Source organism: Schistocerca piceifrons, chromosome 1 (assembly GCF_021461385.2).
Source record: "Schistocerca piceifrons isolate TAMUIC-IGC-003096 chromosome 1, iqSchPice1.1, whole genome shotgun sequence".
Taxonomy (NCBI): Eukaryota; Metazoa; Arthropoda; class Insecta; order Orthoptera; family Acrididae; genus Schistocerca; species Schistocerca piceifrons.
In genome coordinates this window covers 618,615,375-618,631,759 of record NC_060138.1, presented here as the reverse complement: position 1 = coordinate 618,631,759, position 16,385 = coordinate 618,615,375, and the positions used below count along the sequence as shown (strand labels likewise).

The 16,385-nt window shown below is 41.3% G+C and overlaps 1 protein-coding gene across 1 annotated transcript in view; it reads left to right on the top strand.

Moving 5' to 3' along the window:
• The first annotated feature begins 1,327 nt into the window (after positions 1 to 1,327).
• Positions 1,328 to 16,385, top strand: part of LOC124804174 (divergent protein kinase domain 2A) — an 87,859-nt gene continuing 72,801 nt past the window's right edge. The window contains exon 1 of the mRNA XM_047264732.1: positions 1,328 to 2,221. Coding sequence (XP_047120688.1) covers positions 1,613 to 2,221 — 609 coding nt within the window. The 5' untranslated portion in view covers positions 1,328 to 1,612. The remainder of the gene's footprint in view (positions 2,222 to 16,385) is intronic.

Below are 16,385 nucleotides of genomic sequence, written 5' to 3'. Positions count from 1 at the left end.
ATAAGATGTATTATCATATAAATTGAACATTAAGCTGAACATTCTTGTCACATATGTAACTCTTTTAGTGTTAACTGCTTATATTTAACAGTCTGGGTTATATGACCTTTTCAGGTTTAATTTACTTTGTTTTATACCTGTAATCTGTAGGTCTAAGGATTCTCATTCCATTATATTGTGTTATGGATCATTGTAGTGGTTAAGTAACTTTATATTCTTTACCTGTAAACATAGTGTACAAGTACTTGTCATTGACAATGTAAAAATTGACACACACTACATCCATGTGAAATTGTCACAGTTGGATCCATGGTGTAAGAAATAAATAAATAAACAATGACGTGTCTATGTTATAAGTTCATAGCTGTACAAAAGGTAATTTATAGGACCAATAACAATCACAATCACGTGATCTGGTGCGACGTGACTTCAAATGATTTGACGTGACAAGACGGCTAATGTGAATTGACCATAACCAGTGTTTTATTTTATTACTTAGTTGCATGTATGTTTTGTATGTGACCCTGTGATAGCTGGTATAGGTATTATTTACTTTGCTTCAGTTTGTCATCTACAATTTTAGTTCATTAAAGTTGCAATGAAAATCTGAACTCATTACCGTCGTCTTTCGTAGAACATCCGTTTCCTGGTTTCCATATTCGGAAGTCATTTTGTTGCTGACTGTGATTATTCTAACAGGGTATCAAATGCACTAGAAACAAAATCCGTTTCATATTGCATACCAGGTGTAAAATATTAAAATCGGAATGACGAATTTCCTATCAATGACAGTATGCATGCTGCGCTGAAACATATTACTTGGGTCACAAACTGGTGTTATGAAGAAGTTTGCAGTAGCTAAAGTAAGAAAAAAGTTGGGAAGTATTATTAATTTTTACGAGAATTTTGATTATTGTGCCTGTATCTTGGGCAAATTTGGCGATATAAGCTTTTACTATTGGCCTATGTTTCAGGACACAAACTGCAACTATATTTTTCCATTATCCAAAGGAAAGTCATTTTACCATAAACATACAATAACTAAAGCACAAGTGCAGCACACAGGAGACTACTGTACTACTGCTCAGTAAGTTTACGCTGTCTGCCACAGGAAAGCACTGCGAACCACAGTCTTATGTTAGACTGTGCTACGAACTGCAAATTCAAGGCCAGTCGAGAGCAACCGATCGCCTCACACGATCGGCACTAAGATTTGCTGTTCATAGGCACAAGTCCTTCTTTGGCGTCACATAAATAAACTTCATTGGGTGTCACTTTTTCATTTGCATGTTTACATTGATGTTTACTTTAAGTGAGCAATGTTTTGAATGAATATTTTTCTATTATTGACCTTGCTTAACATAATAGAGATCAAAATTTGTCTACAATAGATTCCAATCCGCACTAATGAAGTACCCCAATTAAAAAAAAACACGCTTTTGGGGTGCCAAAATCACCTTGGTATCTTGATACGCATAAACCAAACACGAAAGCAGCGTACCCAACAGTAACGTTCATTTACGAGTTTTGTGAGTTCTGTTTAATATGACATGCCCTGGAAAACTTTCATATAAAATATGTGTAATAAGACTAATGTGTCTGTTCCAACCGGATGCATGTGATGTATGTAACAGTCAGAAGGAAAAAATTGAAGTCATGTGTTTGTGTGATTGTGATACTTCTAATTTTCAGACTGATTGCTAGATATGTCCTCTCGAAGAATATCAGAGAACTTGCAGACCTAGGAAAGTGCCCTGCATGTTACGGGGTTGATTTGTGCCCGATTGTGTTGGGAGATGGCATTAAATTAATCAATTTTGATAGTCTAGCGTCGGTGATTAATATTATAGGATATAAGAACGTATGGTTTGGAACGTATAAAAACGCAAAGATTGTGGTTAAGAAGTTGGGTAGCGATTGGGAACTAGAACAACTTGATAATAAACTTTGTGGAAACGAGGGGCGTAATTGCAACGTCACTAGTTCCGTTTCTCATGTCACCAATCTATCAGTGATTGAAAATTATATGAAGAGGCTCACAAGTCGTGAGGGTTCAGTGAATGACGTTCTGTCAGGTGATTTTTATGTATGTCCAACAACATCTGGTGTTAACAGGCTGTTACAGCATGTAAAATTAAGGAATGAAGCTACAGATACAAAGACATTTCTACAAAATGTATGGACAATTATGCATATAAACCCAGAACCTCTCATCCTTCAGGTACGGTTGGCGTTCCAAGTACCTATTTTTACTAAGTAAACAGATAGTACGTTATACACTCAGTGCAAGAGGTGTTTTGCTGAATATAACATAAATCTATGATATGAATACACTTTTTATGAGTCATTTTCCTAGAAAATATGGTTTGTTGTGTTTGCATGGCAGTGCGAGTTAGAGTTGTATGGAAAAGTTACAAGGATACATACAATCAGACTTAGCTAAGTCTGCCTCCAGCAACATTGGAGTGTTAATGTAGGTACACTTATGAGCTTACTATACATAATGACCTGTCATAGAAAGTAACCACCGAGCTCAATGACTTGCAATGTAGGGCCAATTTAGAGATAAGCTTGTACAATATTGTAATTTTTGACACATTCTGGCAACTAAGATGATTTAGTTTCTTGGCCAGAATTGTGAATTGAGTGTACCTAGAGCTTGCTTTTTTCTTTTCTTTTTTTTTTTTTAATTTTAAGTGATGCCGGGAATAAGCATTATAAAATTATCTTTCATGATGAAGGACACTACTCGCTAGTTGGCAGACTCCACATTGTAACGAGATTTGCCTAGTATTAATGTAAACTGAGTCTGGTAATTTATGAACAGTTATCTTCCCATCTCACAGCAAGCAGCTCATCAAAGTAGTTTGTTGCGAACTTAATGTTGTCTCCAAATCAATTCTGAAAAAAAATTATGCATGTTTAATTTTGGAGCACACACAAATCTTTGAAGCCATGTTTCTCTTTCAGCAGAATAAGTTTTTCCATGATGTTGTCTGCTAATGATTGTCAGTTACTGAAGTGTGACTTTCTAATTGTTTTATTTTAATGTGTTAGCTGGAAGCCCTAGCTATTGCTACAACTGTCAGTTATCATAACAGAAGAAACTGCATGTCAAAATATATTTATGAATCATGTAGGTTTCTTTCTGTGTACTGTTGTTTTTTTGTATGTTATTTTCATAGGTTGAAAATGAAAACCCAGACTGTCACATAAATGTGAAAATCGTGTACAGTCACATAAAACCACACACTGACCGAATGTTGTTAATGTGGGGTCAACAGAAGCATCCGATTCCACTTGTCTGCATTGGCACATGACGTAATGGTGTGGTATGTGACGTCATTATGACAGGGAGTTTTTGAGTTGGTTTTGTTTGTAGATGCCGTATTGTATTTGATGGTGCCCTCTGATGGTGGATGTGGACATGCTGAGTAACATTTTTGATATTGGCTGTCCACACAATAAAAGATATAAGTGTGAAATACACTGCTGGCCATTAAAGTTGCAACACTATAAAAATCCAATGGAATGTACAAATGTCAGTGTACTACATGCTTTAGATGTGTAAGGGCAGTATTTCAGTGCAACTGCATGATGTAGGGAGGAGTAACATTGTGTACATTTTGTATACAAGGCATAGTGCCCTGAGCTTCTCATTCACAAATCACATTTGAATATTTGTTGCTTTTGAGAAGATCATGTGATTCTCATGCAAGAAGGAGAAATGCTTATTATCAAGTGTCCGAATTTGGAGTGAGGCAGCATTGTAGCCTATTAATACTGTGGTTTATCGTTACACAGTATTACTGCTCATATTGGCTAGGATCTCTTGACTATCGTGCAAGTATGGAAGCAGTGGGTTCAGCATCAAGCAGGACCTCAGTGGCTCTGTGTGCCTAGCACCTGGGTTGTCAGGCAGTTTGGATTGCAGGATCATACTTGAGTTTGCAACTGAGGTTCTTTTTAGCATGACAAATATACACACAGACTATGCGATGACATCTGAAGCACCATGAAATCTCAATGTGGCAATCATTGTTGTGGTTTCCCTTGTCATGGTAGGAGAGAGACATGCCAACAATGCTGTGCTCACTGATAACGCTGGATACAGAAGTGGCATCATGTCATCTTTCCAGCCAAGTCACAGTTCTGCATACAGTATCACAATTGTTGCATCTATGTATGGAGACTCTGAAGAGAATGAATGTTGATGGATTGCATTCATCATTGTCGTAAGGGCCTTGCATATGGTGTGATAGTACGGGCTGTCAGTGGATACACAACGTGATCAGTTCTGGTCCACACAGCCATTAATTTGGGCAGTAGACATTACATTTATGATATGTTAAGGCCAGGTGCTGTACCCTATTTCAATATCTCCATGACGTTATCTTTCAAAAAGGTAACGCAAGACTGCCTGTTGCCCTTGCTGTCTGTCCCACATTTATACAGAGAGAGTCTCCAAATTTTTCATCCAGTGAAAACATCTGGACACGGTTTACCAAGATATTGGCTTGCCACCACTTGGCAGACACTGTGATTGATAAACTGTGGCACAGAGTGGAATCAGCATGGAATGACATATCCATATCTTTTATCCAAGCTCAGTTCAACTCATGATCCACCATATTAGAACCACTGTTGCTGCCAGAATTGGCAGCTCTGTGTACCAAATTTCGCATAACCAAACCACCTACACATTTAAAAATGTATTCTTCGTACTATACTGTATGCACGTACAATTAAGGAAGTACCGTTTTTTACTATTCTTGTGTATATAAATGAAGAGGTGTAAGGAATCTGTACAAATATGAGATAGGATTTGCAATGCAGATGAAGTACCAGCCGTGAAGTAGAGATTCATATATAGGTGCTTACTTACAACACTATCATTTGATGTATACTCCCAAGAAGTTAATCAAGTAAGAAATAATTGTGACATTTGGGTGGAATGAAAATAATGGGAGATAGTGTATGCAAACCACATATTGTGGAGAACATGGCATTTATCGCTGATAGGTAAAGAGATCTAACAAATATCTGGTGGGAAAAGAGTCTATCCTTAATGTGGAGTATTGTCTTGAAGTAAATAAGGAAGATATCAAGATATCTGTAATGACTGGAATGAGACAAGTGCTGATATAGTTCCACATAGGGAATAGCTGCTCAATATGGATAATTCCAGATATCTTGAAAGCAATGTATGAGCAAAAGGGTACAGCCTGATACATGTGGCATGCAGAACAAATCATGTTAAGACAGCTACAAACAAAAAGTAATAGTCCTCTCGCCTCAAACATTGTCATCATCGGGATAAGGAAACAGTTTATTGAGATTTTTATATGGAGTCTGTTTTCTTTTATAAATGTGCACAACTGGAGCAGAGGGAAAGAGAAGAACCAGTGCTTTCAAGATGCAGTACTTCTGCCAGGTGCTTAGCATACAACATGGGCATGACCAGAGTTATTGATGAACAGCCTTTGGAAAACCAGTAAGGCAAGCTTACCTTTTGTGTGGATAGTATCCTTCAGCATGGGAGTCTATTACTGACCATATTAGAATGTTCTCTAGATGGCCCGTATACAAGTTGAAGACTGAAAATGATGTTTGGGGTGATTCTGTAAGGACTTTGAAATGTTTAAAATTCTTACAAACTTATTCTTATGTCTTACAGGACTACTCGTGAAATAATAGGAAAATAGATTCAGTTTTGACTCTTAATAAGCTAGTACATAACGCACTAGCAACAGTTAAAGCAGAGATGGCTGCCTTTACTGGTCCCACACTTGCTTGCTGCATGTTTGGTTTGATGAATCATAGTTTGTAATAAATGTGTGACATAATTTTCATACTAAGTATGGTAGAGATCTTCCCAGTAAGCCTACCATTTATGAATGGCAGAAATGTGTCATTGAGATCAGCTGCTCGGTAAGCCATAAAATTACTTATATCAATCAAATGGGTCTGATGACATTGTAGTGCAAGTAAGGCAAAGCTTTGTCAACAGTCCTACAAAATAGACCTAGAGTGCTGTCTGTGAGCTAGGCATTGCATGTGGGACTGTTTGGCATGAGCTACAAAGACCTTTGTATCTCATACCGTACAAATTAACAATAGTGCAAGAACTAAAGACACTGATAGGATAGGTCATAAGGATTTTTCAGATAGGTCATAAGGATTTTTCTGGGGAAACGTTACATCATTTGGATAAAGACAAAAATTTCACTGGAAACATTATCCTTAGTTTTGAGTTGACATTTAACTTAAGTAGTAAGTTAATAAACAAAACTGTAAGCCTTGAGGAGTAAAAATCCACAACAAAACATGGAAAATATTTGTGACAGCCAAAAATTTAGTGTCTTTTGTGCATTGAGCAAGAGCAAAGTCTATGGCCCTTTCTTTTCCAAGAAAAAAACAGTCAACAGAATAGTGTACTTAGACATGCTGGAAAACTTTTTAAGTGTGCTGACTGATGAGGCCAAGAACACCATGTACACTTCTTGCAAGATAAGGCACTGCTGCACTATTTCAGTGTCATCTGGGACTTTCTCATTAATTGCTTTCCAAATAAATGGGCTGTTTGAGGTACGCTGATTCCTTGGCCTCACGTTCACCAGACCTGACACCTCTTGTTCTATTTTTTCTTGTGGGAATTCATCAAAGATACTGTACTTGTACCACCCTTACCAGCTTGTGTAATAGATCTTGGGACAAGAATCTATGCTGCAACGAAACAAGTTATGCCTGACATGCTGCAGTAAATTTGGGAAGAAATTGACTACAGGTATGATATGTGCCGTATAATCAATGGAAGTGTCATTCAGTCTGTTTTGCAACAAGTTAAAAAAACTTAAATCATTGAAATATTGCTTTAAACCAAGAGATGTCCTTTATTAAACAGTGGGTGTCGAATGAGATGATGATGATGGTGATACATATATTACAAACTGGAAAATTTATGAACTTCCTAAAATAAGACAAACTATATAACTCACAATGTGTATTTAAAACAAATCCTAACAAAGAGATAGAGGGGCTGGCCAGTACTTACCTCAGCTCAGTACAGCCGATAGATACACAAAACAGAACTGAAAATTTACGTTCCTAGCTTTCGGAACTTTGTTCCTTCATCAGGGAGGAGAGAGGGGAAAGAAAGGGAAGAAGGGAAAGTGGATTCAGTTATTCGCAACCCAGGTTGTGAAGCAACAGGGAAAGGAAAACAGGTAGGGTAGCAAGGATGGAGGCATGGTTGTCAGAGGGAAGCCAAAGATATTCTGCTGTAAGTACTGTGCCAGCTTCAAACCAAAGAGGATGCATACAGAAGGAAAGAGGTATATAGTATAAAGATAAACACAACTATGTAGGATGAAAAAATGTGTGAATGGCTAAAGAGGAAAGGGAAAGAGGAGAAGACTGAAGAATAATGGGAGTGAGGTTGTTTAACGTAGGTTCAGTCCAGGGGGATGGCGGGATGAAAGGATGTGTTGGAGTGCAAGTTCCCATCTCTGCAGTTCCGAGGGACTGGTGTTGGGTGGGAGAAGCCAAATGGCACATACGGTGTAGCAGGTTCCTAGGTCCCTAGAATTATGCTGGAGGGCATGCTCTGCTACTGGGTATTGGACATCTCCTAGGCGGACAGTTCATCTGTGTCCGTTCATGTGCTCAGCCAATTTAGTTGTTGTCATACCGATGTACAAGTCTGTGCAGTGCAGGCATGTCAGCTGATAAATGACATGTGTCGTTTCACATGTGGCCCTGCCTTGAATTGTGTATATTTTACCAGTAGCGGGGCTGGAGTAGAGACATCTGTTCTATCAAAAGGCTTAACCTTTAGCCTCATGCCTAAATTCAACCGCACTGCCCTGGTTAAAGATCACCTCTCATTCACCCGGAACCTCAACTGGCTCCTCTCATTCACCTGGAACCTCAACTGGAAATATCACTTCACTACCCAAACACAGCCCCCAAATACTAGACCCAGTGTTGAACCCTGTCTAGAACAGCTCCGACCGCCTTCTCAAAGGGATCCTCCTCCCCTCCCCCAAAACCATCCCTTGCAGACATTTCAGGAATTCCTCAAATCCAGTGTTGCCTCCCAGTCCTTCTTGAAAAATATCCCGACAACCCCCAACATCACCCCAACTGAATCCCGTGCTATTAAGGAGCTGAAAACAGACCGCTCTATTGTCATCCTCCTGGCGGATAAAGCCTCCACAACTGTGGTACTTGACCGTGTGGAGTATGTGGCAGAAGGACTGCGTCAACTCTCCGACACCTCAACCTACAAAGCTGTTACCCAGGATCCCATTCCCTCCATCCAGACTGAGCTGCAGAAAATCCTAAAAATCCAAGGTCCCTCACAAGGCCTCACAGCGGCTTCCATAGACCTACTTGCTGCACCTGAGCCACGTACCCCTATCTTCTACCTATTACCCAAAATCCACAAAGAGAACCATCCTGGCCGTCCCATTGTAGCAGGCTTCAAAGCCCCAACAGTATGTATCTCAGCTCTGGTAGACCAACACCTCCAACCTATCGCCCGCAGACTCCCATCCTACATCAAAGACACAAACCACTTCCTAGAACGCCTCAAATCCATTCCCACTCCTCTCCCACCTGAAACCTTTCTTGTCACCATAGATGCTACATCCCTTTACACAAACATCCCATATACCCATGGTCTCTCTGCCCTTGAGCACTACCTGTCCCAACGCCCACTCGAAGATCTTCCAAAAACCTCATTCCTTATCACACTTACCAACTTCATCCTCACCCATAATTACTTCACTTTTGAAGGCCAGATCTACAAACAATTCAGGGGAATGGCCATGGGAACCAGGATGGCTCCGTCCTATGCCAACCTCTTCATGGGCTGCATGGAGGAGGCTTTCCTGAAGACCCAACAGCTGCTTCCCCTGCCCTGGTATAGGTTTATAGATGACATCTTTGTGGTCTGGACTCATGGTGAAGAAACACTCCTTAATTTCCTCCATAACCTCAACTCCTTTTCGAATCTGAATTTCACCTGGTCCTTCTCCAAAATCCAAGCCACCTTCCTGGATGTTGACCTTCATCTTGTTGAAGCTCACATCCACACCTCTGTCCATATCAAACCCACAAACAAACAACAGTACCTTCACTTTGATAGCTGCCATCCATTCCACATCAAACACTCCCTTCCCTACAGCCTAGGTATTCGTGGCAAACGTATCTGCTCCAGTGACGAATCCCTCAACAATTACACCAATAACCTGACCAGTGCTTTCCTCTCCCGCAACTATCCTGCAGACCTTGTCCACAAACAGATCTCCTGAGCAATACATTCCTCCCCGTCCAACAACAATGTTCCTACCCCCAGACCACACAGAAGCATCCCCCTTATCACCCAATATTATCCTGGCCTCGAATACATCAACAAATTACTCCGCCAGGGATATGACTTTCTCAAGTCACCCCTGAAATGAGATCATCCCTTGACAAAATTCTCCCCACACCACCCAGAGTTGCCTTTCGTGGCCCCCCTAACCTCCGTAACATCCTTGTCAAACCCTACAATATTCCCAGACTACCTTCTCTACCCAGCGATTCCTACCCCTGTAACTGACCCCGCTGCAAAACCTGCCCCATGCATCCCCCCACAACCACCTACTCCAGCCCCACTACTGGTAAAACATACACAATTCAAGGCAGGGCAACATGTGAAACAACACACGTCATTTATCAACTGACATGACTGCACTGCACAGCCTTTTACATTGGTATGACAACAACTAAACTGGCTGAGCACATGAACGGACACAGACGAACTGTCCGCCTAGGAGATGTCCAATACCCAGTAGCAGAGCATGCCCTCCAGCATAATTCTAGGGACCTAGGAACCTGCTACACTGTATATGCCATTTGGCTTCTCCCACCCAACACCAGTCCCTCGGAACTGCAGAGATGGGAACTTGCACTCCAACACATCCCTTCATCCCGCCATCCCCCTGGACTGAACCTACGTTAAACAACCTCACTCCCATTTACTCTTCAGTCTTCTCCTCTTTCCCTTTCCTCTTTAGCCATTCACACATCTTTTCATCCTACATAGTTGTGTTTATCTTTATACTATATACCTCTTTACTTCTGTATGCATCCTCTTTGGTTTGAAGCTGGCACAGTACTTACAGTAGAATATCTTTGGCTTCCTTCTGACAACCATGCCTCCATCCTTGCTACCCTACCTGTTTTCCTTTCCCTGTTGTGTCATAACCTGGGTTGTGAGTAACTGAATCCACTTTCCCTTCTTCCCTTTCTTTCCCGTCTCTCCTCCCTGATGAAGGAACAAAGTTCCGTAAGCTAGGAACGTAAATTTTCTGTTCTGTTCTGTGTATCTATCGGCTGTACTGAGCTGAGGTAAGTACTGGCCAGCCCCTCTATTTCTTTGTTAGTATATGTTTCACATCTTTATATGACATTTTCCATTAATCATTTTACTGTGTATTTAAACACACATTTATTTAAACTGGAGCAGTGATTTTGTGTTTATGAGTCTCCTCAAATATTACTAACCGAAAAAATCGTTTTGGGACATTATTTTAATTGCCAGAGATTCAAGAACTGGTATCTCTTAGCTTTTCTGCATTTGTTCATAGATCCCATGGGCTAGGGATGCTTGTTTTTCTCTACAGTTTGGAACTGACCAGCTGATCTTGTTAAATACACATAAAGTAGGTTTTCAGGAAGATTCACAATGTATGCTGAATGTTGATGCCAAAAGTCTACCAATCTTGTGTAAGTATTAGAGACTTCCTGGTGATGTGAAGTATTCCCCAGAAATATGAAATGAGAAATAATCTACATCTGTTGGTTCTCTAAACTTTCTCAATAGTCTTCCCCACATGTAGCATATCCATAATACTTGTGTGTTGGTTGAACATACTGGTAAGAGATCTAGCAGCACATCTTGGAACTGCTTCATTGTCTTCCTTTAATCTGGCCTGGTGGAGATCCCAAACATTTGAGCAGTAATCAAGAATAGGTGGCTTGAGTGTTCCATATGCGGTCTCCTTTATAGATAAGCTACTGTTTCACAGAATTCTTCCAGTTATCTGACGTCAATCAATTGTTTTCCCTCCAGCCGACTGTAAGTGCTCGTTCCATTTCATGTCACCTTGCTACATTATGCTTAGATAATAATCAACATGACTGTGTCGAACTACACACCACTAATACTGTATTTGCACATTGTAAGCTTGTTTTCTCCGTTCAGCTGAATTTATTTTGATTTTCCAACAAGCTGTCATTCACAACACCAAATAGAAATCCTGTCAGTGTCACCCTGTATTCTCCCACAGCCATTTAAAGACAACATTACCCTGTACACTACCTCATTACCAGCAAACAGCTGCAGAGTGATGTGTGATAATGTGAAAAGTGCTTCCAGGAGCCAATATTTATCACAGAAGAGCTGTGAGTGAGAAGAAGGGGAGGACCCAAGAGAATACCCATGTTTGAGTTAAAGGCCAGTCTTACTGCAGGGTTGATTCTCTAAAAGGCCTCTTTAAGCAGTTTTGAGAGTTGCATGGAACTCTCAAAAACTGGCAGTTAATTGGGTAATCCTCCCTGGTATTGGATATAGTAACATGTTTCTGTACTCTGAAGTTATTCTTCCACATTAATCAATGAAGTTATTCTTCCAGTACAAAAAAAAACTTAGAGATTCAGAAGGGTACTCCCTGCTGGGGTTCTTGTAAAATAAATCCCTTTTTAGTAGATGAATGTTGCAGCTTATTCAGTATGCATAGTGATTAGTCAATAAAACATTTGTATTAGACTGTGGAACTATGAGTTAGCTACAGGATCTGTTACTGGGAGGGACAAACTTGGTAACACAGTTTGGGTAAGTGAACTACTATACAATGAGATGACAGAAGTCATGGGATAGCAATATGCACGTACACTATGTGATCAAAGGTATCCGGACAGTTGGCTGAAAATGACTCACAAGTTCGTGGCGCCCTCCATCAGTAATTCTGGAATTCAGTATCGTGTTGGCTCACCCTTAGCTTTGATGACAGCTTCCACTCTCATAGGGATACGTTCAATCAGGTACTGGAAGGTTTCTTGGGGAATTGTAGCCCATTATTCACGGAGTGCTGCACTGAGGAGAGGTATCAATGTCAGTCGGCGAGGCCTGACGGGAAGTCGGCATTCCAAAACATCCCAAAGGTGATCTATAGAATTCAGGTCAGGACTCTGTGCAGGCCAGTCCATTACAGTGATGTTATTGTCATGTAACCACTCCTCCACAAGCTGTGCATTATGAACAGGTGCTCGATCATGTTGAAAGATCAATCGCCATCCCCGAATTGCCCTTCAGCAGTGGGAAGCAAGAAGGTGCTTAAAACATCAATGTAGGCCTGTGCTGTGATAGTGCCATGCAAAACAACAAGGGGTGCAAGCCCCCTCCATGGAAAACATGATCACACCACCGCCTCTGAATTTGTACTGTTGGCACTACACACGCTGGCAGATGATGTCCACCGGGCTTTTGCCATACCCACACCCTGCCATCGGATCTTCACATTGTGTAACGTGATTTGTCACTCCACACAAAGTTTTTCCACTGTTCAATCATCCAATGTTTACGCTCCTTACACCAAGTGAGGCATCGTTTGGCATTTGCCAGCATGATGTGCGGCTTATGAGCAACCACTCGATTATGAAATCCAAGTTTTCTCACCTCCCACCTAACTGTCATTGTACTTGCAGTGGATCCTGATGGAGTTTGGAATTCCTGTGTGATGGTCTGGATAGATGTCTGCCTATTACAAATTACGATCCTCTTCAACTGTCGGCGGTCTCTGTCAGTCAACAGACGAGGTCGGCCTGTACGCTTTAGTGCTGCCCGTGTTCCTTCAAGTTTCCACTTCGCTATCACATCGGAAACAGTGGACCTAGGGATGTTTAGGAGTGTGGAACTCTTGCGTACAGACGTATGACACAAGTGACACCCAATCACCTGACCATGTTCAAAGTCCGTGAGTTTCGCGGAGCACTACAATCTGCTCTCTCATGTTGTCTAATGACTACTGAGGTCGCTGACATGGAGTACCTGGCAGTAGGTGGCAGTACAATGCAGTTAATATAAAAAACTTATGTTTTTGCGAGTATCCAGATACTTTTGATCATATAGTGTATATAGATGGGGGTAGTATCGTGGCACACAAGGTATAAAAGGACAGTGCGCTGGCAGAGCTGTCATTTGTAATCAGGTGATTCATATGAAAATGTTTTTGACATGATTATGGCCGCATGACAGGAATTAACAGACTTTGAATGTGGAATGGTAGAATGAGCTAGACGCATGGAACGTTCCATTTTGGAAATCATTAGGGAACTCAATATTCTGCTGTGCACAGTGTCAAGAATGTGCCAAGAATACTAAATGTCAGGCATTACCTGCACCGTGGCAACACAGCAGCTTATGGCCTTCACTTAGTGACCAGGAGCATCAGTATTTGTGTAGAGTTTCCAGTGCTAACAGACAAGCAACACTGTGTGAAATAACTGCATGAATCAATGTGGAACATTTGACAAATGTATCAGTTAGGACTGTGCAGTGAAATTTGGTGTTAATGGGCTAGGCAGCTAATGACCGATGTGAGTACCTCTGCCAACTGTACGACATTGCCTCCAGTGCCTCTCCTGGGCTCATGACTAATATTGGTTGGACCCTTGATGACTGGAAAACCATGGCCTGGTCAGATGAGTCCTTATTTCATTTGGTAAGGGCTGATGGTAAGGCTTAAGTGTGGCAAAGACCCCACAAAGGCATGGACCCAAGCACTGTGCAAGCTGGTGGTGGCTCCATAATGGTGTGGGCTGTGTTTACCTGGAAAGAACTGGGTCCTTTGGTCCAACTGAACTGATTATTGACTGGAAATGTTTAAGTTCAGCTGCTTGGAGACCATTTGTAGCCATTAAAAGACATAATGGAATTTTTATTTATGACAATCTGCCATATCACCGTGCCACAATTGCTTGTGATTGATTTGAAGAACTTTCTGGACAATTTGAGTGAATAATTTGGCCATCCAGATTGCCTGACATGAATTCCATCAAATGCTTAAGGGATATAATTGAGAGTTCAGTTTGTGCACAAAATGCTGCACTGGCAACACTTGCAATTATGGATGGCTATAGAGGCAGTATGACTCAATATTTCTACAGAGGACTTCCAAAGACTTGTTGTGTCCATGCCACATCAAGTTGCTGCATTATGCCAGACAAAAGGAAGTCCCATTACTTTTGTCACCTTAGTATATTACTTAGGTCTAAGTAGACTGTTGTATATCCAAGCTTTGAAAACAAACAAAATGCTCATCATTCCACTAATATTTGCTTATTACAAACCATTTTTTGTCTTATTGTGCTATCATCAACTAGTGTCTACAAAAGACACTAGTATGCAGGGAACCACATCTTGGAAACTAAAGATATCACCAAAACACAATATTTTTTCATGCCGTAAGGTATAAAATGTCAAATGGAGTGGTCAGTTCTCATAATGGATATTATGAAATACCGGGTGATCAAAAAGTCAGTATAAATTTGAAAACTGAATAAATCACGGAATAATGTAGATAGAGAGGTACAAATTGACACACATGCTTGGAATGACATGGGGTTTTATTAGAACCAAAAAAAATACAAAAGTTCAAAAAATGTCCAACAGATGGCACTTCATCTGATCAGAATAGCAATAATTAGCATAACAAAGTAAGACAAAGCAAAGATGATGTTTTTTACAGGATATGCTCAATATGTCCACCATCATTCCTCAACAATAGCTGTAGTCGAGGAATAATGTTGTTAACAGCACTGTAAAGCATGTCCGGAGTTATGGTGAGGCATTGGCGTCAGATGTTGTCTTTCAGCATCCCTAGAGATGTCATTCGATCACGATACACTTGCGACTTCAGGTAACCCCAAAGCCAATAATCAAATGGACTGAGGTCTGGGGACCTGGGAGGCCAAGCACGATGAAAGGGGTGGCTAAGCACACGATCATCACCAAATGACGCACGCAAGAGATCTTTCACACATCTAGCAATATGGGGTGGAGTGCCATCCTGCTTAAACATCGTACGTTCCAGCAGGTGTTTATCAGCCAGGCTGGGGATGATGCGATTCTGTAACATATCGGCGTACCTCTCACCCATCATGGTAGCAGTCACTGACGTTTTGCTGTCCAGCACCATCTGTCAGACATTTTGTGAACATTTTTTTTTAAATAAAACCCCATGTAATTCCAAGCATGTGTGTCAATTTTTACCTCTCTATCTACATTATTCCGTGGTTTATTAAGTTTTCAAATTTATACTGACTTTTTGATCACCTGGTATGTTATGATAGTTAGTGGGTTAGTGTGGTACAGCTGCAATGTAAATAGTTGTCAAAGTATCTGTAACACATTTCAGTACAAATATCACAAGGGCTCTAATTGCTAATATTACATACACAAGAATTGTTATTGTTCTTTTATCATCATCCTGTGTAATATGTACCAATCTATATCTTCCCAGTGTAAAACAACATTGGTCCAATCTGAAATATCAGTGTCACTGGATATTCCCTCTATATGCAGAACATTTATACACAGAGCCACCCCACCCCCCCACCCCTTCCCCGTGCAGGTCCAGGGATAAGAATAGGCCCGAGGTATTCCTGCCTGTCATAAGAGGCGACTAAAAGGAGTCTCACATGTTTCGGCCTTTATGTGATGGTCTCCTGTAGGGTTTGACCTCCATTCTTCAAAATTTTTCCGAAGAGCAAGCCAGTTGGGGAAGGGTGCCTTACATGGCGCATCATGTCCATCATGCCTTGAGATCTGTAGCCCGCTTTCTCGTCATTGTATTGCAGTCCCGCTCATTCTCCATCTCTTGGGCGAGGACACCTTCCTGGGTGCGTTTTGTACCATGCACTATGCAGTGTCACTTTCTGTGCCGACGATGACCAAGGACTTGTTTGCACCTCATATCCAGCATGGTAGCCAGTCCGTTGTGGTGGGGCCGCTATGTAACCTGTTAGTTGTAGCCCCCTGACAACGCAGGGATTGCTCTGCTGATGACTGTGCCGTTAACTCCCCATGTATGCCAAGGAGTAGGTGCCTGTCACCCTGGGGCATTGGGACTCCCGGCAATGTCCATTCTGCCAGGTGGCCTTTGATGCGGTTTGGTGGCGCCCGTGGGGTCGGCCCCTGGTCAGTGTGGGTGACATCAGGGAAGATGACGTGCAATAAAGCATACCATGTCATCACTTGCTGGTGATCAAACACCAGCAGTCCTAAGTGTTCTAAGTCTTAGTACAATGCAAGGAAGTACGGCCCTAAATCATTC